Genomic DNA, 23347 nt, shown 5'->3' on the forward strand with positions numbered 1-23347 from the left:
TTGTGTAGGATGGTGGCCACAGTAGGTATTGTACTTCTCATATTGCCATTTTTTTCATGAATATTTAGGCCTACTGAACAATAAACTGATATGCACAAGTATGACCAAAGTAGGCCTACAGTAGCCTCTGTTTCACAGCTAAAATGTAAAGCTTTATTTCTGGAAATTGAAAATGGCAGACTAGGGAGATCCTTTCATGTGTGAAAAGTGCAATTTTCCCAGTCATAATGAACAGGCCTAGAATTATGGTGTAGGTAGGCTAGGGTGAATTCGCGTAAAAGGTAACATTTGTGAATGGGCAGCATGAATTATGAAAATAAACTGCTAAAAATATTACACAGTGCACCTTTAAAACAACTTGAAACAGTACCACATTCACAGCCCTTTCAGAAAATCTGTTACAGTATCCTCACACATCCTGTACTATGGTGGCAACATTTCCTTGGGCCTGTCTTCAGCAGCTCAGCAGGCTGGGAGCAGAGTGACCGGATCATCCATGAGGGCCAGTGGCACAGTGCCTATGGGGGCACCAAGCATTTTTGACCAGTTAGACACCATTACAAACTTAATATTGTTCATTAAAAGGCACCGGTGAGGTAGCCTACAGTGCACAGGGCCACCACATTGGCTCAATGCTCCTGTTTCATTTCAATTCAGTTGGCTATTTATTTATTTAGGCTAAACAGGTCACTGAGAAATGACACTATTGCTACCCAAAATGAAGGATGACCGTTCTCGCTTTGAGCAATTTGACAGAGTAAATGGCCTGGTCAAATCGTGTACATTTCAACTCCAACACAGTTCTTCTTTTGATTGGACAATGTATAACGAAAGGTTACGTGGCACTGGCAGCCTTGCGCAGCCTCGAAGTTACCGGTAGTAGTGTTCCAGTGGCAAGATGGTGGCGGCCAGAATGCAGCTCACTCTGTACACGGTTTTGCTCCTGAACTTTTTTAACAGTTTTGTTTCAGCCTTGTACTTTCACATCGGTGAAACGGAAAAGAAATGTTTCATAGAGGAAATTCCAGACGAAACTATGATCATCGGTATGTATCAGAATGTCCTAAAGTTTGTCTTCTTAGCTTGCTAGCTAATCGTTGATACACCGGAATTTAGCTTTTGGCTGGTTAGCTGCTTTCTGGTGGTGGATGTCAGTGCACGTCACGTCGCCTCAGTCTTCAGTTTGTTGATTAACTATCATGTAACAGATGTTGAATACAAGCTAGTTCCATCCTTCCTTACAGGACAATGGTCTTGATGTGTGTATACAGGCTACAAGCAATGTGTCATTGGTTGTTGTTCAGTGTGTGAAGTCTCCACCGTGTGAACTCCCGAAGTTGATGTCTGCTAGCCGAGCAGTTTATCTAACTAGCTACCGCAGTACAAGTCACCCAATATAGCTGTCAAAACTGATGGTTAGATATTCGATGTTGCACTGAACAATTAACCATCAATAATTACGTCCTCAAATGTTTGCAGAGCGCATACTGTGTCGGACTATAGCATGCATGGGATGCCAATTGATAACAGTGGAGTATTTTGCAATCAGGAAGCTGCAAGAAAACTTCAAGTCACCGGTGAATGTGATGTCGTTCATTTTCCCTCGACAATACCTGTCGCTGTGTGAGAGATAGAACTATGGTCATGCGGGCCACCCATGTTTTGGACAGTAGTAGCCCTCGTTTGGTTTCTATGTGTCGACACTATTGACACAAATGTTCTCGCCCCTTCCAGGAAACTATCGCGTGCAGCTGTATGACAAGATGAAGGAAGAGTACATGCCTGCCACTCAAGGACTCGGGATGTTTGTTGAAGTGAAAGACCCTGACGAGAAGGTAATGCTTGGTGGAAGCAGACATAACAGTAGACATATAAGTATAAAGTGTGTGTGTGTGTGTGTGTGTGTGTGTGTGTGTGTGTGTGTGTGTGTGTGTGTGTTAGAAATAACAGTATGGTGAAATACCAGGTGTTTGTATGTGAGTGTAAACATGCTTTTGTATTGATTATTATGTATTTGTTATGTGTGTGTGTGTGTGTGTGTGTGTGTGTGTGTGTGTGTGTGTGTGTGTGTGTGTGTGTGTGTGTAGGTTATCCTGTCCCGTCAGTATGGCTCAGAGGGCAGGTTCACCTTTACCTCTCATACACCTGGTGAACATCAGATCTGCCTCCATTCAAACTCCTCCAAGTTCTCCCTTTTTGCCGGTGGGATGCTTGTAAGTATGGCTGCAAATATGACGACGAAGCCCACACAAATGGATAATTATGTGTGAACAGCTTTCCTTTTATGTTAAATGGCTCAATGTTTTGGAAAAACGACTGTGCATTGCATGTATTGTCATTTTATGCTGAGTTGATGTGTCATTTGGGTGTCAGTGAGTCTTGCTTTCGTTTGAATGCAATGATTTGAACACCGATGACTCTTGACTCTCTTCACTGATCGTGTTTCTCTTCATTCATCCAGAGAGTTCACCTGGACATCCAGGTCGGTGAGCACACCAACAACTATGCAGAGATTGCCGCCAAAGACAAGCTGACCGAGCTACAACTGCGCGTGCGTCAGCTAGTGGAGCAGGTGGACCAGATTCAGAAGGAGCAGAACTATCAGCGGGTGAGCCCTTAAGTCACGGATCACGCGTCTAGTTAAAGCACACAAGGGAAACTCCCATTGTCATTGTGACACAGCACACAGTGACGCACAATGAGATTACATTGATGCCTCTCACGTGCAAGGGGGCAGCCCCAAACGGCGCAACAAGGGAGCAATACTGGATGGTGCCATGCTCAGGGTACCTCAGTTATGGAGGAGAATGGGGTAGAGCCCTGGTTAATTTCTCCCTCCACCAACATGGCTGGGTCGGGATTCAAACCGGCAACCTTTGGGCTACAACCGCTTACCCATGACTGCCATGAGTTCCTAATGTCATAGTACCATCGCACAATATTGTTGGTGAAATTCCTTGAAATAAATTGGACTGTGCTGGCACATGCAGCTGATGTTCAAAGTAGACCATTGATGACCAGAAAGATATAGATTAAGCTATATGGGACGATTATTCCATAACATGATTCACTTGTATATAATATACCGGTAGCTGATTCTATTTCTCTTATTATGCCTATACTGTAATACCACTGATTGCTTGACCTTTGTGTTAGCCATGGATGAGAGGATAGGAAGTTGGTTTGTTGCAGGTTCGTTCAGGTTGTTGTTGGAATATGTGGTATCCCTACAGCTTCATGACTCAAGTGCTCTCTTGAGCAAGTTACATGAGCCCATAGGCCGGTAGCTCCAGGGACCATTTCCAAAATTCTGTACCTAATAATAACTGTAAGTCGTTTTGGACAAGCACATCAACTAAGTGTAATGGTATGGCATGTGTTCCACCCACAGTACCGTGAGGAGCGCTTCAGGCAGACCAGCGAAAGCACCAACCAGAGGGTCCTGTGGTGGTCCATCGTCCAGACCCTCATCCTGGTGGCTATTGGCTTCTGGCAAATGAGACACCTCAAGAGCTTCTTCGAGGCCAAAAAGCTAGTGTAGTCTATTATTTTGTATCTGTGCAGAGTTCGTTTTTTTTTGTCATCTTTGTATGTCTTGGAAGTATGTACAAGCACATTGTACAGTGAATGCAGTATGCAGACCATGGGTTTGGTGTTTTTTTCTTTTCTTTTTCTTTTTTTTAAATGTCGGCATGCTAGTGGTGGATTTCTTTGGATTCAGCTGATGTCCACATTTTTTTGGCTTTGAGATTTGTTTCACAACATCGGCACTCATCATCCCGAAATGTTTTGGACATGTTTTTTTTAGCTTGTTTGTCTAATGTAAAAGTTATTTTCTCTAAACATCAATCTCATGTTAAGTGGACTCATGGCGAGGTCAGAGAGATGCTTTTCAGACCTTTTCCCCTTTCAGTGCCATGAAAGGCTTCAAAACCACTGCCGATAGCCCCATACATTTTCACTAATGTGGTTCTCAGTTACAGAAGTTCACATGACACCGTGCATTTTCTGTTCTTCAGATTAGAAGGCATTTTCTTGCGCATACTAGACATCTGCCATGTGGACTTACAGCTTTCAACTGGAGAGTAAACTAGCCTACACATATCCCATTCACCCCAACTGTGTGTTTGATAGTTTACTTGTAATGGTTTGTTACTGTAGATGATATTTAAGGTTTTTTTTGTTTTGTGTAGATTGAAATGAATGTATGGATTTTTTTGGATATTGTTTTGTTCTCTTGTTTTTTTTCTGTCAGCACATTTTACAACCTCACACAAGCTAGCTACATTCATCTTGGAGAACTTCAAGACATCATTTCACATGTATCTTTCGGTGGCATCCAGCTTATTTAGAAGGTCATTGCTGAAAAGAAAAACACAGATGTCACAGTGAGACTTTTGAAATACACAACGTTTCTACTGCCCGTGATTATGTTTGCCCCCCAAACCCCAACCCCAACCTCACCCTTTCCACCTCCATATGGTCTGCAATTGGTTGCAGGACAGAATTAGAAGGAGCCCCTTGTCCATAGCACTGGTGAAGCTCGCCAAATCCGGCTAGCTTTCTGTATCCGAAAGGAAACTACGTGAAAGAAAAAAAATATTTGTACATTTGTGTAAAAACCGGTACAGCAATCATGAGCTTTGTTTTTGGGAAGGGGTATGATTTTTTTTCAAATGTCTTCTTTCCCAACCATGCAAGTAAATGCTCAGGTAGTCATCTCAGAAAGCAGCATACATTTGAACACAGTGTGTGAGGAATGTGGTATTTGGCCATAGATTAATGTTTGACATTAAAAAGTCATCACATCCCAGATCCCACAATAAATTGTGAGGAGGGGAGAACGCCTACGTTTGCATAGGATGCAAATGTGAGTGCCATGTATTGTACATTCATTCGACATTGTTGAAAAAAAAATGTTTTGTTTTCACGAAGATGTGATCATAACTCTGTGAACTACTGTTGGAGTGGCACTGATGACTACGGATCCAGCATGGAGCCCATGCTTGCTGATGGCCAATACCATCCTGTGTCTTTTGTTTCCAAACATCTGGCTGTTTTTATTACAACTATGTAGACTTTTCAGAAGTCGCATTTTGGAGTCGCTGAGGGCTGAGGCTTTTTATTTTCTAAGATATCTTGGGTGAAAGGTAATTATATATGCGTCAAAACACGTTTGTAATTGCACTCAAAGGAAATAAAGTTTTGGCTCGTTTTATTTCTGTGTCTGGTCTTTTCAGAGCAGTGTGTGTGGATTAAGGGTCAGCCAGATTTCCACATACTGTATGACTGTTTCACCCGAAGTAGCAATTATGCAACACTTTCATATTGAGAAAGCAGGAAAATTATTAAAATGATAGCTCGGAACATCTGGCTGATGTTCATCGTTATGATGTTCAGAAGGATGCTGTTTGTTTTTATTGTAAACAATGAATGCCCTAATTACTGTAATAAATGTCATTTTTATTTGCAACTGGTATTACATCATATAAGTAGGACTAAGACAAAACACACCAAGTCCTGTAATATGCGTGTCTGCATAGGTTCAACATGTGTTTCAACTTTGCCCATATTGCCCACATCTGTCAAGAAGGAAGATTATCCAAAACATTTTCTTGACACATAGAACTGATGTTGAATGTTACACTATGATGTTCACAGTTCAAGGCAAATTAAGTCCCATCTCCTAAAAAGTACTGTCATGATGCCCTGTCATGTCTCACTGTACAAGTATCTTTCTTCACCCCAAAACGGATGAGGGCGGTAGAGCAGAACGACATCTGTGCGTCTGCCTATCGGTGAAAAGAAGCAGCTCCGGAACCATTATTATCGACTCAAGTTTCAGGGGAAACATTTGAGGTTACACACATACACTTCAGGGAGAAAAAAAAACGAAAACAGCCAGCGTGTAGATTTTTTCCCCCAGTGAGTCGGTGACTCCGCGTAGTGCCGGTGAGATAATGGTAGAAGTCGAAGATGATTTTCTCTAGGAAAATACAGACTTGAACGTCCTCGTGTACTACATGTCCGATGTAACAGACAAGGCCTGGGTGGTATGACAAGCTTGCGCGTACATTTCGGTCATCAGAATTGTGGAAGCGCACAGATAATTTCTCTGTGCCGAGCTAAGTAGCTAAATGGACCAATAAATAGCTAGCCAGACAACCCTCTATGAATATGGGGTTGCCTCGGAGTACATTATATTATTTAACGGAAAGCGTCTGTCATGACAAACATCGCAGCATTCGGCTGTAGATAGCTGCAGTTCTCTGCAGTGCAACATGGCACGAGTTGGAGTATGAAAATCTGAACCGTCCACTCCGGGTCTTTCAAGTTGAGGAGAATACGCAAAATGGAGAAGTCTTCATAAAAAGGAAACATTGTTACATGCTTGTAGCTGTAATGGTAACATTTCAAAGGTCTCTCCTCTGCTGGTGAACTTTCCACTTTGAACAGAGGCGTGTACACCGCCGAAATATCGAATATTGCAATTACTTGGCTTACTGCCGAACATCAAACGAGGAGTGAGAATTACCCGACACCAAGCGTCAAGATGATGTATTCTTCTCGTAGAAAACCAGTCCTTTATTTCAAAGAAGACAGAAGGTAAGATAATATCGATAGTCAATCATTTGTAGCAAAAAGGCTGTTCATAATTTAAGTTGTGCGGGCACTACAAGTCAAGTCACACCAAGGGTAGAACAGCATTTTGTATGGGTTTACAATACTATTACCGGTACATGTACCATTTAACCATTTAAATCTGAATTGTATGCGGTCAATTCTAACGATATGGTGGTGGTCTCAATCTAAAGCTCAAACTCCAAGATGAACAGACAGTCCACTAATCCGTGAGTAGACTTAACAGTGTGAAGCTTAGTGCTGTGAAGAGGTAAGCGGATGGAGACTCCCAACTGAGATCGCTCCCGGACGTGCGGTCCCAGGTGTTTCTATCACTCCCGGACGTGCGGTCCCACCCGATTATATTTCACGTATTGTCATATACTGCCACATACAATCAATTTAGGGTTAGGGTTAGGGTTAGGTTTAGGGTTAGGGTTAGGGTTAGGTTTAGGGTTAAGGTTAGGGTTAGAAACAAAAAACTAACATCAACAAGATAACTGGCTCCGTCATATGGCGGTGGTACCGATAGTCTGGCTAGTGGGAGCGAGATGAAATGGGAGCGTCCTGAGTTGGGAGCGTCAATCTGGGAATCCTGTGAAGATACTCACAAGCTGTAGATGTTGTTCACTGATCAACTGCATGTTGTGCTTCGTTTTCAACATTTGCTTGTTTGTCTTAACTCTTAACCTATCCAAACACACGTTGATGATAGAGAGATTTTCCTTAAAGTAAAGTAAACAAGTATACAATATATAGCATAGTTCAGAGTAAATCATAGTACCTCAACAGTTTGGTACATAGGGTGGCAATGCCGGAATGGCACCAGTGTCCTGAGCAACACTCGGGATTCGTCCTTGTCATTTAAAATCTTCATCCACTGCCATGTAGCCTACCTAATTTGTAGTGCATGGTATGATGATATTATGAGCCCAACTTCTTCATTATACAATGTAAACTGTAGGGCACTTGACGTGGCGAAAGGCAGACTTAGGTAAATGGCAATAAGTGAAGAATTTGGGATTCAGTGTATGAAACCCTGCGCGCAACAATTAACTTATATCTTCCTTGTCTGTGAGTGAGTGATGTGAGTGAGTAGCCTACTGTGTGTTGTGCAGTGATTGTTGAAGCTCAAACAAACTCCCAGCCTGGGGACAATAAAGTACACTCTAACTCTAACTTTCTGACTGCTCAGGTTCATTGTTGGACTGGTGATAATGCTGATGTGAAAAGACATCTGGTTATCTCCCCCACCAACGGCTGGTTACCCAGAACCCAAAGTGTGATTGGTCATAAATCATTTAAAGTGATGTTGACATGTCTGTCCAATCACAGTGGATTCTGACATAACCAGTTGTTGCAGAAAGTAACCAGGTATTTTGTGACGTCGGTACTCAGGGAAGCCAACAGTGGTACAGTGCATACAATAATGGTTTGCAGTTCCTCTTGACATGTCAAGTGGAGAGGGTGTGGTGGTCTACACTGATCCACCTACTTAGTAGTTTCCTCTCAGTTGAGGAACAAAATGTCTCTCAAGCCCCATGGAACAGGTCCAGTTGCATTTATAAGTCCTTTGGATACCCTTCAAAGTGCAAACACAGCCTTCCCTTTCGTCTCTCTGAATCTGACAAGGTGCCATTGTTGTGGATGCAGCTAGTGCTCATCAATGAATGTTCTGGCCCAGGTTAGTTCTAGTCAGATATCACACACATCCAATTTAGCTGGCTGCAGTGTCAAAACGTGTACTGTAGTTCAAGATATGGCAAAGATGGACCACAGACCGATGAGCTCCTTTTAATTAATTTTATTGTCATGACGTTTCGGGCTGCCATGGCCCTTCCATAGACATCTAGCTCTCTGAAACAGCACTTAGGGCTGAGAGGGATCCATTTGCAAAGTTTCTCCAATCAGACACATCCTCATCTGGCGGGAGTCACTGGTATCTCTCTATGAAAACACCCAACACGCCCCGATTGGACTGACAGGGTTCCATTTGCAAGGCTCTGCTAATCAGACATTCTACAGGCAAACACTCTGGCTTGCTAGTGAGACTTGCCGGTATGAAAACACAAGAACACGCCCCAGTTGGTTCCCCTTGAGAATGTCCACGTATTTGCGTATCTGTAAATCACTCAGGCACAGGATGCTTGTCCTAGTTGGCCATCGACTAAAGTCTAAGTTTTCTTTCTTTTTTTTTAAACATAAAATGGAACTGAAGTTCTTTTTTTCATTTCTTGACTCACTGAAGCAAGGAGCATTTCTTCAGATTGAGATTCAGAGTAATATTCAATTTAAATGTAACCCCCCACCCCTTAATATGCTGGTAAAATAAAATGATGAAATAAAATGAAACTTGTATTTGACTAATTAATGCCAGACTCTGTAAACAACTAAACAAAGGAAACCGTCCGAGCCAGAGATGCAAAGCAGAGATCCATAGAGCCAAGCTTTTGTATCTATGCATCTATCCCCTGGCTTGTCCTCAGTGGCTTCCCTGTTCCCTTAGCCTGTTGCATAATAGTGTGCCCAAGGCAAGATGCTGTCACCCCCTGTGCTTGACTCTAGTGATGGATCGCATTAATCATGTGATGCTCTTCTCCGCTTCACTGTCCCACACACATACACCAGCAGTAGAATTGGGCCAAGTGAGCTAGTTCAATTCAGGCAACCATAACTTTACTAAAACATTCACTTTTCACTGTGTGATGCTGTGTATCATGTTAGCAATGTCTCAACCTAGGTACCAACTCTGGGGTGCATTTCTCAAAAGAGAAGTTGTTAGCCTGTTAGCAACTTTGGTCGTTGCCAATGGGAAAATGCATTGAAAACAACAAAGTAGCTAATGTGGTTTCGAGAAATGCACCCCTGAACTGCAAATTCACTGCAGGCAGTGTGTATTTAGTAATACAGTAGAAATTTTCCAAATTTTCGCTGTAAATGTGTGTTTGAATGAGTACTTTGACATGGATTTTACAAATATTCACTAAAAAATATGCAGCAAATTTTGGGCACAAGGCTTGTTAAATTCGCCCACTCCATTTCACCCAATACTGTACATTCGATCCAAAAGCATATGATGTCCAACACCCAATAATGCATTACCAACCAATAACCAACCAAGCGGCTTGCCCTGTGAGTGTATTGACAAGCTGTTGGCTGCACTAGACCATCCCAATAGCATCTAAAATGGATGGACTGCTGTCTGACCTTGTGCACTTATGTGTGTGTGTGTGTGTGTGCGTACTGTACAGCTCTGTCCCTGTAATGAACAAGTGAGTAAATGGTTGAGTGTTATGCTGTAGACACAGCTGTCGTGTCATCTTGCGGACGCTGAGCCTTTTAGGTGGAAAGGACGCTTATTAGGCCTGTCTTGTGTAAAACAAAATGATGGGTTTACTGTAACTGTAACTGTGTGTGTGTGTGTGTGTGTGTGTGTGTGTGTGTGTGTGTGTGTGTGTGTGTGTGTGTGTGTGTGTGTGTGTGTGTGTGTGTGTGTGTGTGATTAGACAGTTGTAACGTCCATAGAACATCAATAGAAAGAATAAGGTGGGTAGGTAGTAGACTGCATTCGCCAGGACTTTGAGCAAGTAGCCTTAATTAAAAAAAGTTAAAATAGACCTGATTGTATTGTTTGAAATGAACCCAGCTGCCCCAGTCAGGACCAGTCCAACAATTTGCAAAAGCAAATTTATTAGACCAATCGATTAGAAGTGAGGCTGCCTGACCTCATCACAACTTGCTTGTCCTGTGAGTGATTAAATGTCTGCCTGATTCTCTTTTGGGGAAGAGTAAATGCTGTTATTATTTTGGCTACATGTTGGTCAGGGCAGTGTGTCAGTTTTGAAGGTATGTTTTTCATTTTCCATGTTCATACACAGTGCTTTGCCTTAGTAGTCTACTGAGGAGATATTTGTTGCCTCAAGCCGTTTCCAGTGGTCGTGTTAAACAGCTTGTTATTTACACAGGGCCAATAAGTCACTATAACTGGAAGGAACTCAAGGGCCCACAGTCAAAACCATTCTAGTACGAGCAGCACACTAAGGTAAGGGTGGCCAGGAAAAATTTGGAAAAGGGGAAAAAACACCTCTGGGCAAACCCAAGCTTATTAGGGCTGTTTTCTCCTTATGGAAACTAGGGCAATGTTGAAGAGGTGGTGGTTTAAAACTCAAGGCTGTGGGGGAGCAGTGGCGTGTCACATTGTTGCACCAAACCATAAATGGGCTACTTGCCCGTGGCACGGGTTCGAGTCAGGCCTGGGTCATTTCGGACAGTGGGAGGGAGAGATACGGTAGGGCTGGGAAATTCCCAGCCCTACCGTATCTCTCCCTCCCACTGTCTTACTTCCTGTCATAATCTTCACTGTTCTGTAGTAATTTTGTAATCTCAATTTTTGTATGACCAGAGAAATTGACAATAAATCCGACTTGACTTGACTTCTGTCCTCATTAAAGGCATAAATCCCCATATTTTCAATATAGTTACTCTACTTGTTCTACTAGGCTGGTGTGTGCATGATCCTGAGCTGGTCCTGTTTTCCCGGCTCCCAGGTGTGTTGGAGTGATGCTAACATCTGACGACCAGATGATTTGTCCAGACAGGGTTGGTGTGGGACACTGACTTGGCTTTGGCTGTCATTCTTAACAGCCTGTGACTAGGGTGTGTGTGTGTGTGGATAGCATGCATGTGTGTTTGGTTGTTTTGGTTTGTGTGTGACTCATAGCAGATGCGGTTGAAACTCTACATGAATGCCCACCTATTGTTAGTAAGGATGGACTATGAGGTTAGGTCTTTGCAGAAATGTAATCTGCTCCTCACCATCTCTGCTCTCTCTCTCTGCTCTCTCTCTCTCTGCTCGCTCTCTCTCTCTCTCTCTCTCTCTCTCATGAACTCTGTCTCTCGTTTGGTGTTTTTCCCCCCTCTTTATCTTTTGCTCAATCTCTCATCATTGTCTCATCCATCTATTGTTTCTGGTTGCATTATTAATAATAGCATAATGGCTATTGTTCTCATTTAATTACCTGGTTGGAGGGAGGACAATGTGCTAGAATGAGATGTTGACCTGAAAGACATGTTGGAACATGCCACGCATTTTCATATGGCAAGTCATTTGGTGGTCAACAAAGAATGGGTCATCATTTTTTTAGTAGCAGAAGCCAGATGCTCAGCCACCACTAATGCCACTATTTTATGGATTATTTTTTCTGGATTGTTTTTGTAAAATAGCCTCATCCATGTAGTCTAAATGAAACATGTTGTGCATTAATTAACGTACCAATTTCACACAATGGTGACATTAGCTGTCGTTGCACCACCCTGACATTTGCTTCCAGAAGTGTCCCATGGCCCATGTACTGACGGGCAAAAGTCCTAAAATAATGTGACATGAAAATGGCTCATACAACCTGTGTATGTTTTCTCCATGTGTCTCCTCTCCAGCCTGCTGAGCAGGTTCTTCACGGGCAAGTGCACGGTCTTCAAGCTGTTTGGCCTGTGCCTGCTGCTGGTGGTGGGCTCTCTGCTGTGGCTGCAGCTCAGCTGCTCTGGAGACCTGGGACACGCTACCGTGGAGGCCGAGGCACGCGCCGCACACTCCCAGCACCAGGCTGCACTCTCACAGCCACAGGTGCAGAACATGTTTAATCTGAAATGGCTACAAATGTGTTTGTTCTTGGATCTTTTTAATCTGTTACAGACTTGGCCCTTTGTTGTTAATTTGTTGTTACCAGAATAGCAATGACCAAGTCAATGTCCTGGTTGTATAGTACTATAGTGAAGTTTTTTTCAACAACTATTGCAGGCAGTGCTTCACTGGTGGAACAGTGAAAATTGAGGCAACTTTTATTGATGTGAAAAAAGAGAAAAAATATAATTTGTTTGGTTGTTTTTGAACATTTTGAGATCATTCAGATCATGTTAAGTAGTAGTAGTAGTAGAAGTATTAGAAAAGTGAGATGTAACATTACCTGTTTTACCTCGATACAGCTGTAGTTGCTGACTTGACGATGAACTAAAGATATAAACCAAACTCCCTGTCCCAACCCCAGCCTTGCCCCCATGACAAGACGGCCTCCACCCCTGGCACGGACAACCCGGCCTGGGGCCCCCACAAGATGGCGCTCATCATTCCCTTCCGCGAGCGCTTCGAGGAGCTGCTGGTCTTTGTGCCCTTCATGCACGACTTCCTCAACAAGAAGCGCATCCGCCATAAGATCCTGGTCATCAACCAGGTGGATCACTATCGGTAAGGGGTAGTTAGGGTGTGTCTTATCGTGTGTGTGCGTTTGCGCCTGTGTCGCGGACTCATGTGTAGTGGTTCTGGTGTGTGTGTGTGTTTGTTTATGGGGACAGCTGTTTTGTCACACTGTGAGATTTTCCCTTAGCTGCATGAGCACACACAAGTGAAGAAAGCTACATGATGCCCAGACGCATCACTGAACTGAGCACAAAGTGGCTTTTTGTCGCTTAAGTCACTTTTGGTGTGTTTATGCAGCAACACCATCAAGAACACTCTACATCTCAAGGAAACAAACATACCTAAACGTATTGTGTATCCCCACCACAGACTCTTAACAGTATATGCCTGTCCTGCGTATCAATCCATGCACTTGTGCACTTCGGGCACTGTGTTTAAGTGCCTAGGGTGCTCACGCTAAAAATTTTGGCTGAGCCAGTGCACTGAAATCTCCTAACAATGGCTTAGAACGCAGTGCTTGAAAGATGGACACTGCACACACTAAACAGACACTATGTAGAAAGTGAAACGGAAGAAACGTGGCGTTCTATTCACTAGAAGAGTGTGGTCAACAGTGACCAACCTTTTCATGCCAAGCCAAGTATTGTATGCCTGATGCCTTATCCCTTTGGGGTAAAGGAAATGTAAATACAAACACGAGACGCTGTGTTTGGGGCGTGTGGCTGTGTTGACAGATTTTGGTCCACTTACTGAAATGTACAGTCTGAAGGCGAACCACACCAAAATGAAATAATAATTAAACAAAAAAAACATTTGGTTTGGGCCAAAGCAAGTGAATTGTCAGACTTTCCTGCCTGGTCTGAATACACCCTGAGTGTACTGCAACAGCTGAAACAAAATCCTCTTTTCATAAAGCAGCATTGGCTCTGAAACACAGAGAACAAAAGCCCAAACAACTGCTCATGAGTCGCACCACTTGAGATTTCTACATGGACAACAAAGCCAGTGTCATCACTTGACCTTGTAACATGGTGAAGTCCCAGTTGCATCACAGAGCCCGAAAGCCTGAACAAACAGTGCCAGGTGATTGTCATTTACTGTGCCTCAGTAAGACTGGACTTGAGTTGACTGGAGGGATGGGGGGACTTTGACAAACAGTGTCTTGACAAAAAACATACACAGTTTCCCTTTGCTGTATATGATGCTCAGCAGCCACGTACCCCTCTCTAACACAACACAGCTGCTTTAAATAGGAATGTGTCTGTATTGTTTATACAGTTAGGGCCAGAAATATTTGGACAGCAACACAATTATCATCCTTTTCCACCCTATACCCCACCACAATGGATTTGAAATAAAACAAACAAGCTGTGCATTAACTGTAGACTCTCAGCGTTAATGTGAAGGTGTTAAAATCCATATCGCATAAACAGGAATGAAATAGCAACGTTTCTTGTGTGTGTTGCCCACTTTTCAAGGGATCAAAAGTAATTGGACAGTAGGCTTCTCAGCTATTTTCCAGTCAGATGTGTGCTATTCCCATACTACACCATCACCAAGATGTCAATACAAGGTCTTAGAGTTCATTTGAAGTGTTCCATTTGCATTTCCATATATTTTTACGGAATATCCATGAGATCCAAAGTCCATCTGTCACCATCAGTGATGCAAGCCATCGTAAGGTGGAAAAAAATCAAAACAAACCCATTTGAGAGGTGGGGAAACATTGAATATGATTAATTCAAGAGTTCAGAATGTTGGAATAAAGAAATACCAGAGCAACACCAAATTTCCTGGCAACATGGAAGACAAATGCTGTGGATGACAGACAATATTCTGTATCTAAACCCATCTCCCAACAGTTGGCCAGATGTAGAACAGTGTCCAGGTGAACGGTGGAGACATGTCCAAGGCAACAATCAAGAAAAAGATTAAGACCATTCAGAAACACTTCACCATAGGAAATACAGATGGTTCACTAAAAGATGTAAATTATTGATTGCATCAGAAATAGCAATACCAGATTTGGCTTTGCCAAACAACGTCTTAAAAAGACTGTATAGGTCTTGAGTTACATCCTATGGACAGAGGAGACAAAAATCATCTTGTACAAGGGTAATGGGAAGAAATGGGTATAGAGAAGGGAAGGAACTGCTCATGATTCAAAGCATACCACCCAATCAGTGAATCATGGTGGTGGTAGTGTCATGGTGAGGACATGCATATCTATCAATACGATTATCCCCTTGTATTTATTGATGATGAGGACTACCGACAAAAGCCACAGGATGAATTCTGAAGATTTTCAGGCTATATTATCATGTCATATGAAACCTAATGGTTCTGGACTCATTGGACAATGCTTCACAGTGCAGATGGACAATGACCCAAAGCTTCATCTGAACGCCACTAGCCATTTCTACCCCAAAAAAGTGGAATATTATTCAATGCCCCAGTCAATCACCTCACCTGAGTACGGCTGAGCAAGCATTTCACTTGCTGGAGGCAAAACTGAAGGGAAAACATCCTAAGAATAAGCAGGAACTGAAGCAGGAACTGCAATAGAGAGCTCACCATAGCATCACCAGGGATAAAACCCAGTGTCTATTGATGTCTATGGATTGCAAATTACAGGCTGTAACTGACTGGAAAGTATTTGCAACCAAATAATTACAAATTGAAAGTTTGATGTATAAATACTAGACTGTCCAATTACTTTTGGTCCCTTAAAAATGGGGTAGCACTGATAGAAAATGACATAATTCCTTCACAGTTTACTCGATTTGGACGCAAACACCCCCATATTAAAGCTGAAAGTCTGCTGTTAATGTACATCTTGTTTGTTTCATTTCAAATCCATTGGGATGGTGTACAGCACCAAAAACATGAAAATTGTGCAGATGTCCAAATATTTATGGCCCTAACTGTATACTTGTGCATCTATTTGTTTAGTTTAAATTGGATGCTTGGTGTAACGCATTTCCAAATCCTCTGTATAACCGCTATATAGGACATTTTCTCTCGTTTTCCAACCATACCCCAACTCTCTCTCTCTCTCTCTCTCTCTCTCTCTCTCTCTCTCTCTCTCTCTCTCTCTCTCTCTCTCTCTCTCTCTCTCTCTCTCTCTCTCTCTGGCCTCCCTGATAAATGTGGGCTTCCAGAAGCGTAGTAACAACACAGACTTTAAGCCATGTATAAACATTCGTGCACACATACACCATCTCTGACACTTATTTTATCTCCATCTCTCCCACAGTTTCAACAGGGCGTCCCTGATCAACGTGGGCTACCAGGAGAGTGGTAACGATACGGACTACGTGGCGATGCATGATGTGGACCTGCTGCCCCTGAACGAGGCTCTGGACTACGGCTTCCCCGAGGAGGGACCCTTCCATGTGGCCTCCCCCGAGCTGCACCCCCTCTACCACTACAAGACCTATGTAGGAGGCATCCTGCTGCTGACCAAGAAGCACTACCAAATGGTAACTTCACACTTGCTACTACCAAACGTTAACTGCCTCTGCAGGGCTTTTGGTTTGGTTTTACTTTCTTTTTTTGTAGACCTCTCTACCACTCTACCACTACAAGACTTAACAAATTGTGACTACTTACTACTTAAACTGATCTAAACCCCCACTACCACTTTAAGGCATGCATAAGCAGCATCCTGCTCCTCACCAATAAGCTCTACTAAATGGTAACAAGGTTATTTTGGGTTGTTTGTTGTATTTATGTTATTTATATTATATTTATATATCAATAGTGAAGTTGGCCAAAGCATGGATTTTTTTTTTTTTTAAATTGGCTCAGTCATCGTTTTTTACGTTTTTGGTTTGTTTATGATTTTGCAGTTTTAATATTTTCCACGCCCCTTGATTCCAGACCCATCTCCATCATTGTGCTTTGTGAACAAAAAATATTATTTGAACAGGCTGTATATTGTATACATGTTTTTAATGAGCAACTGTATAGCGCTTGTGTAAGTAGCTTTTGATCTGTGTACAGTGCCATATCTTGTTCAAATGTTGACCAGCATTTGGATTTGTTTGTGTCTTTCAGTGCAATGGCATGTCCAACCGTTTCTGGGGCTGGGGTAGAGAGGACGATGAATTCTTCAGGAGGCTGAAGACTGCTGGACTTCAGGTAATTGCCATTTAGTCCAATCACACCACCCGGTGGTGGGATTCAAGTAGCACAGCTAAATAACTGGCATCATAGCTGCCATAACATAAGACTTAGTTGAGTAGTTTAGCAAATGTTCTTGGACCTCCAAAAGAGGTTCCGTTGCTACTGCTACACTCTTTTTTGACTAAGATGACCTGGATGAATGACAGTTTTAGATGTTCTCTCAGTGTTGCAGACGTTGTTATTGGATTACAGTCCTGAAATACGGATCACAGAGTTGTCATTTGCAGTTCACTAGTGGCTAGCCCACATATTAAATAAGCAGACAGCTTCTTCGGGGTATTTCTTCTTGGCCAATAACCTTCTGGTATGAGTTTGAGTAAGGTTCAAACTTAACTCTGAAATAAGAAATAGGCGTAGGCTGTGCTGTCATCGTCTACCTTAGGCAGCATGCCCAGCACCAACAGAAGATAGAAAAGTGTACCTGAGTTGAGGAGGTGCTTACAAGAATCGTTTTATTTGATGCATGTCTAGCAGTACTAGAAATCAAACATCCAGTGAAACAGAGCATGAGAGTTTATCTTTGGATATATCTAAAGATATAAAGTGGGAATTATTTTACTTCCATCTGGCGAAAGTCAGGAGAATGGTTTTGGAGTCATTGGCTGAAATTGGTCTGTTTTCCTCTAATCAACACAGTCCAGGCATTTCATTGCTGAGGTGCACCTTGCACCATGGCACCACACTAAAATCTAACTGGAGCTTTTTTCCACTTCTCTCTGTGTCTCCAGCTGTTCAGGCCAAATGGGATAAAGACGGGCTACAAGACCTTCCGCCATATCCACGACCCTGCATGGAGGAAGAGGGACCAGAAGAGAATAGCATCCCAGAAACAGGTATTAAACAGGTTTTCCAACCCTACCCCATCTCTCTCTCTCTCTCTCTCTCTCTCTCTCTCTCTCTCTCTCTCTCTCTCTCTCTCTCTCTCTCTCTCTCTCTCTCTCTCGTTGTTTGCTAGCTACTCTTCACTGTCCTGTCAAAACAAAGGTGTACAAGCCCAAGGAAACTAAATTGACCCTCATGGGACTCAAAAGTCCCTGTAGTAGTAATAAGTAATAAGACATTCTATTGCAGCTCAAATTATTTTTTGTAAAAATTAAAGCAAATCAAGCTGCACAGTAGTGGCTGTTGATTTTGTCACTGTTAAACATTTTCAGTTGACTGGCATTTAAAAGCAAGCATCTTCACTTTCTATCACAACCCAATGGTTTTGGTTTTTATTCTGGTCTGATTTACATTCTAAATCTTTATTATGCTTGTGCTTATTTGAATATGGATGAGTGGCCCATGCATAGTTTTATCCATTTCAATCTGCTATTGCCAAGGCAATTGAAACTGTGTTCAGTAGTCAGTGCTGCATGTTTGTATTAATCCCCATGCTATGGAAGCAGGGTGTGAGTCATGTTAAATGGTTTGTAAAAGGCTTGCCAAAGGTGTCATGGAATCTGTGAAACGTAATGGTTTTTTATAATGCTCTTATCTCTTGTTTATTTTCCTCTCTTTCTTCTTTATTTGTCGAAGAGAAAATGTTTCTGCCTCCAGATTTTGTTGTCTTTTGTGAGAATGGATTACACAGTGGTGGCTTGTGCTAATGCAATTTATCTCCACACCTCTTTTTTCTCCTCTTACTGTCTCTGTGTCCCTCTTTCCCTTTGCCTTTCTCTCTCCCTCCTCTTCCTCTACCCCCATCTTTCCTCCCCATCCCCATGTCTTTCTACCTCTCTCTGCCCTCTCTCTCTCATTCTTCCTGTCTATGTTCCATTTTTTTTCTCTCTCTCTCTCTCTCTCTCTCTCTCTCTCTCTCTCTCTCTCTCTCTCTCTCTCTCTCTCTCTCTCTCTCTCTCTCTGCCCATCAGGAGCAGTTTAAGGTGGACCCTACAGGAGGGCTGACTAACCTGCGTTATACGGTGGAGGCTCGTCAGGAGTTGACCATCAGCGGAGCTCCCTGCACGGTGCTCAGCACCAAGCTGGAGTGTGACCTGGACAACACGCCATGGTGCCAGTTCAGCTAGCCCACATCATCCCACAGACTCAATACTCCACCCAATATCCTGCTATATTCCAGCTGCACAGCCATTTTGAAGTACTGAGGTGGATTTGTGGCAGCTCAGCTGGCTGACACAGCCCTATGCGACCCAAAGTCTTGCTATACCATACTGTCGGGCTACAGCGGCCAGCCATTTGAAATCATTGGTAGAGGGGGGATGTCTGGCAACAAGAATGCTGATCCATGTTGCACTGTACTGGTCAGCCTTCTTGAAATCATTGGAGGGGGATTTGTGGCAACTGGATGTCAACTCAAGTCTCACTTGTACCAACTGACCACCAGCCATTTTAAATTATTTCGAGGGATTTGTGGCAATAAGATGATGATGTGTCTCCTACCTTGAAAGTGATTTGTCTGCTCTACTGGAGTAGCCGCTACTGTCGCTAAGCAGTGAAATATTTATGTGATGACAAAAAAAAAGAATGGCATGACTGATGAATACGAAACACGGTTAATCTAAAGGCTTTAGGGGTTTTGTTTGTTTTTTACTTTGATGCAAATTTACTTACTGTATTAGCTGCCTGGTTTCAGACAGAACCGACTGACTGTTATTTTATGAACTGAACTGCACAGTCAATAGATATATTCCAGTTCCAGTATCTTGTTTTTTTCCTTTCTTTTTTTACATTTTGTTCAGAGTATTTTGTTTTCTATGGAGTTGTGTTACAGAGTTACTGTACAAACAGACTGGAGGTGGCAGAAGAAATTGACACGGCAAAAGTGGTTTTGGTGTTAAGGGCATCAAAGACGTGAAAAGAGAAGTTGATCTTCAGCTAACAGTATGTAATTAGCTATGATGCCGTTCAGCGGCAGACAGCGGAATGTGTACGTTTTTATTAACACGATCTTCAGTTGCTCGCTCTCCCTGATCAAACGTCAAAGGTCAAATCTTTCGCCGCTTTTGCCATCTCTGATCTCCTTAGTCCATGCAGGATTCTACAGCTTTTGAACACATTTACCACCTCCGGTCTGTCCGTATAGTTAAGACATGGCAGTGGCCTTTATTTCATGGGGAACCCCAAGGAACTCTGCTGGAGCAGATGCTTGCCTCTTTGCCACCACTGGGATGCCTGACTTTTAGCTGGATATACACAGTTGATTATGCTATGTTGATTCAACTCTTGTAGAGCTGAACAAACACGATGAGTGACTCTTGATTGTTGAATTAACACTGCAAATTCACTGTGTTGGAGATATCACTGGGAGGACTGAATCCTCATATAGCCTCAAAAGTTACAGGGAGTTTTAAGGTACTCTGATGTGCATTTGCACCCTATTTATAAAGAAAAAAAAAACATTGTCTGGGATTTATTTGCACATTTTGCTTTATTCTTATAAAAAATTATTTCAACCCAACTTCAACTGTTTTGTCAGTATTATCTACTTGAACTAATTGTTTTAAGGTCCAGTTTATAATTGTAGCATTTTTTTTTCTAAATGCTGCAATTCAAAATCAGGTCTGAAGCTCGCACTCAGTGAAACCTTAAAAAGAGATGCCCATATAAAAGATGTTTTTTTATTGGTCTCACATACAGTATAGGCCAAAAGTTTGGACATACCTTCTCATTTAATGCATTTGCTTTATTTTCGTGGCTATTTACAGAACATTGTAGGTTTTTGCGGAACTGTGCATGAACACACAGAATTATATGCTTAATGCTGTGTTACATTTTTAATATTTTTTTCCCCCAGAATTCATGTTGCCCACTCAAATTGTTACCTTTTTCCAGGAACACTCACCACCACCATTAACTTCTAAGTATTCATTATGACTGGGAAAACTACACTTGCATGCATGAAAAGGGGGACTTCTTATCTTTACATAAGTGGACATTTTTGGATGCAAAACTTACTGTAATTTCATTTGGCCATCCTATTAAATATTTAGTAAATATTCATGAAAAGATCAAATTTGGCTGCGGGCAGCAGTTTCAATGAGCAGCATAGTTGCAATGCCTAGTCTGGCCACCATTCAGTGCACCTTTTAACAAAAACATAAATTCTAGAAGTTTTCCAACAGCGATGTAAGCTGTCTATCCACCTGACGTCAACACTCACGGCTGATGGTTCCACAGATTTCAACACTCAGTCTGGTCAATCTGTAACACTTTACATTACAGATTGCTAATAAGGTGATGGTTTCATGGTGATTTCCAATGTAATTTCAGCACAATTTCATGGTAATAACTGTTGAAAAAATATGATTTTTGTTCATGACATAATTCTACATGTGTTCATGCACAGTTTTGATACCCTCCATGAAAATGTGCTATGTAGGCCTACTGTAAAAATAGGCACGAAAATAAAGAGAATGCATTACATCAGATAGTGTGTCCAAATGTTTGGCCTGTACTGTATGCCGTGCTGTTTACATTTACTGAATATGGCATACACGAGACCATTAAAAACCAACTTGTATATGGGCTTCTATTTAGTTTTCACTGTGCAGACTTCAGACTTAATGATTTTGAATTGCTCTATATCACAAGACAGCGCAGCAGCACACGGCAAATGCTGCCTTCAAACGTGCACTAGTGCAGGCCCTTCCTTGGATTATATTGCTAAATGTATGCAGATTTTCATGAATATTTACAAAGTAATGAACTGATGTTTACTGGTCTGACCAAAACACACCGAACATCGAAATGTCCCCCATAGAGGGCGCCAAAGCAAAGGCAGAAGCAGAGCCATGTCTCCGTTGAAGGTTTGGGGCAGCAGGCATTTGAGTTGCTGCAACTGTACTGGAAACGTTTCAAGTTGATGGAAACGGTGTGCTTTGTATAGATTTTTGTGCGTTGCTGAGCAAGTCAGCAGCTCACTGGTACACCCGAGAGCAGCACATATGGTGATGTTAAATATTATAATAGACCTAGGCCTACTCCGTGCGGCAAATAGCTCAAGGGGCAGGGGCATGATTAAGCATGGTAAGCGCATTGTAAAGGTCAGAGGTGGAAAGTGACTAATTACATTTACTAAAGAATTGTACTTGAGAAGCTTTTATTAGTACCTTGTAATTTTAAAGTAGTTTAAAAATTAATACTTTTTACTTGTAGGCTACTTTATTACACTTGATTAGGAATCTGGCCTGAGTACTGAGTAGGCTAAATAAGATAGACTGAGAGACAAAATACCATGCAAAATAATGCCACAATCTGCTGGAAATGAAAGATTATACAGGATGGCACACAGCATTTCTTGGATCAATGTATTGGATGATGGCTGGTGCCAAGCAAGAGATAGATAGAGGTTATGGAGGACGATATCCAAGAAAAAGAAACATTACATTCTCGAGAGGAAAGCTAATTAAAAGTAACAAAGTACTTTTACTGAAATTACATTTTAAGTGAAGTACTTTTTACTTTAAAAGTAAAGATACTTTTACTCGAGTATAATGTTTCTGTACTCTTTCCAACAATGGTGAAGGTGGAGTCTATGGCCGGATCTCAAATGGCGCACTTGTGCACTTCGGGCACTATGTTTCAGTGCGTTAATACGGCATACGCAGTGAAACATGAACACTAAAGTGCACAAGTGCACCATTTGAGATTCAGCCTATGCCTATGTGAATGTGGCGTCCGCGCGTTTGTCTTTTGGGGCGCGCATCCGCGTCCGCGCATTTGTCTATTGGGGCACGCATCCGTGTCCGCGCATTTGTCTTGTCAGTGCGTAAATCTTTTTTTAAGGCAGTAATGCAAGGGGGAAAGTCAAGGAGTCGCACTCGTACACAACAGCTGAATGCAATTCAATAAATAAGAAAATGGGGGAACACCATAAAAGTCAAGGACAGAATGGTAGGCCTATACAAACTTTTTGAACCATTAGTGTTTCTCCAATCATAAGTGTTCATAGAAATTGAACCAGATAGTAAACCGAGATTGAACACTCACTGCATAGACTTTTCTGTGAGATGTTTGCAACACGTGGAAACATACAGAGTCAATTAGGCTTAGAACTAATTCAAGGGGGGGGGGGGTAGTTTGTCAAACCAGATAGCTTGTCAAAAAGAGGGGGAAAGCAGGCTATTTCAAAGGGGACATGTGAACCCTGGTGAAGGCTGTCGGACTATCCATTACAAATAGCCCTTTTGCGCACATAACCTTTCTGAGCTTGCGCTTTCTTTTGGAAGAGCCGACAAGGTGCGAAAGGGCAGCTAGGGGTCGTAGTCATTTGCAGTTTGGCCATAGGCTGTGTTGGACATATATCCTGATCCTCAATCTCAATTAGTCCTAATGGCCGAAACATAATTAGACTTTTGAAGAATGTTTCAGGTACGTAACGCATGCAGTAGCCTATCCCCTAAA

The 23347-nt window shown here is 42.3% G+C and overlaps 2 protein-coding genes across 3 annotated transcripts; both read left to right on the forward strand.

Moving 5' to 3' along the window:
- Window positions 1-863: 863 nt before the first annotated feature.
- tmed9 (transmembrane p24 trafficking protein 9) lies at window positions 864-5218 on the forward strand. The gene is made up of 5 exons (XM_063190661.1): window positions 864-1046; window positions 1735-1835; window positions 2088-2213; window positions 2462-2608; window positions 3392-5218. Exons 1-5 carry the CDS (start codon window positions 899-901, stop codon window positions 3539-3541), a joined length of 672 nt encoding a protein of 223 aa, XP_063046731.1. The 5' UTR covers window positions 864-898; the 3' UTR covers window positions 3542-5218.
- Window positions 5219-5836: 618 nt separating this feature from the next.
- b4galt7 (xylosylprotein beta 1,4-galactosyltransferase, polypeptide 7 (galactosyltransferase I)) lies at window positions 5837-21370 on the forward strand. Of its 2 annotated transcripts, XM_063189444.1 has the most exons (8): window positions 5837-6606; window positions 6816-6851; window positions 12058-12244; window positions 12666-12862; window positions 16071-16296; window positions 16874-16957; window positions 17731-17835; window positions 18856-21370. In XM_063189444.1, the coding sequence occupies exons 1-8, from the start codon at window positions 6554-6556 to the stop codon at window positions 19009-19011; spliced, it is 1044 nt and encodes a 347-aa protein (XP_063045514.1). In that variant the 5' UTR covers window positions 5837-6553; the 3' UTR covers window positions 19012-21370. The 2 variants fall into 2 exon arrangements, with proteins under 2 accessions (XP_063045514.1, XP_063045515.1); XM_063189445.1 differs by lacking the exon at window positions 6816-6851.
- Window positions 21371-23347: the final 1977 nt, after the last annotated feature.

Source organism: Engraulis encrasicolus, chromosome 23 (assembly GCF_034702125.1).
Source record: "Engraulis encrasicolus isolate BLACKSEA-1 chromosome 23, IST_EnEncr_1.0, whole genome shotgun sequence".
Lineage (NCBI taxonomy): Eukaryota > Metazoa > Chordata > Actinopteri > Clupeiformes > Engraulidae > Engraulis > Engraulis encrasicolus.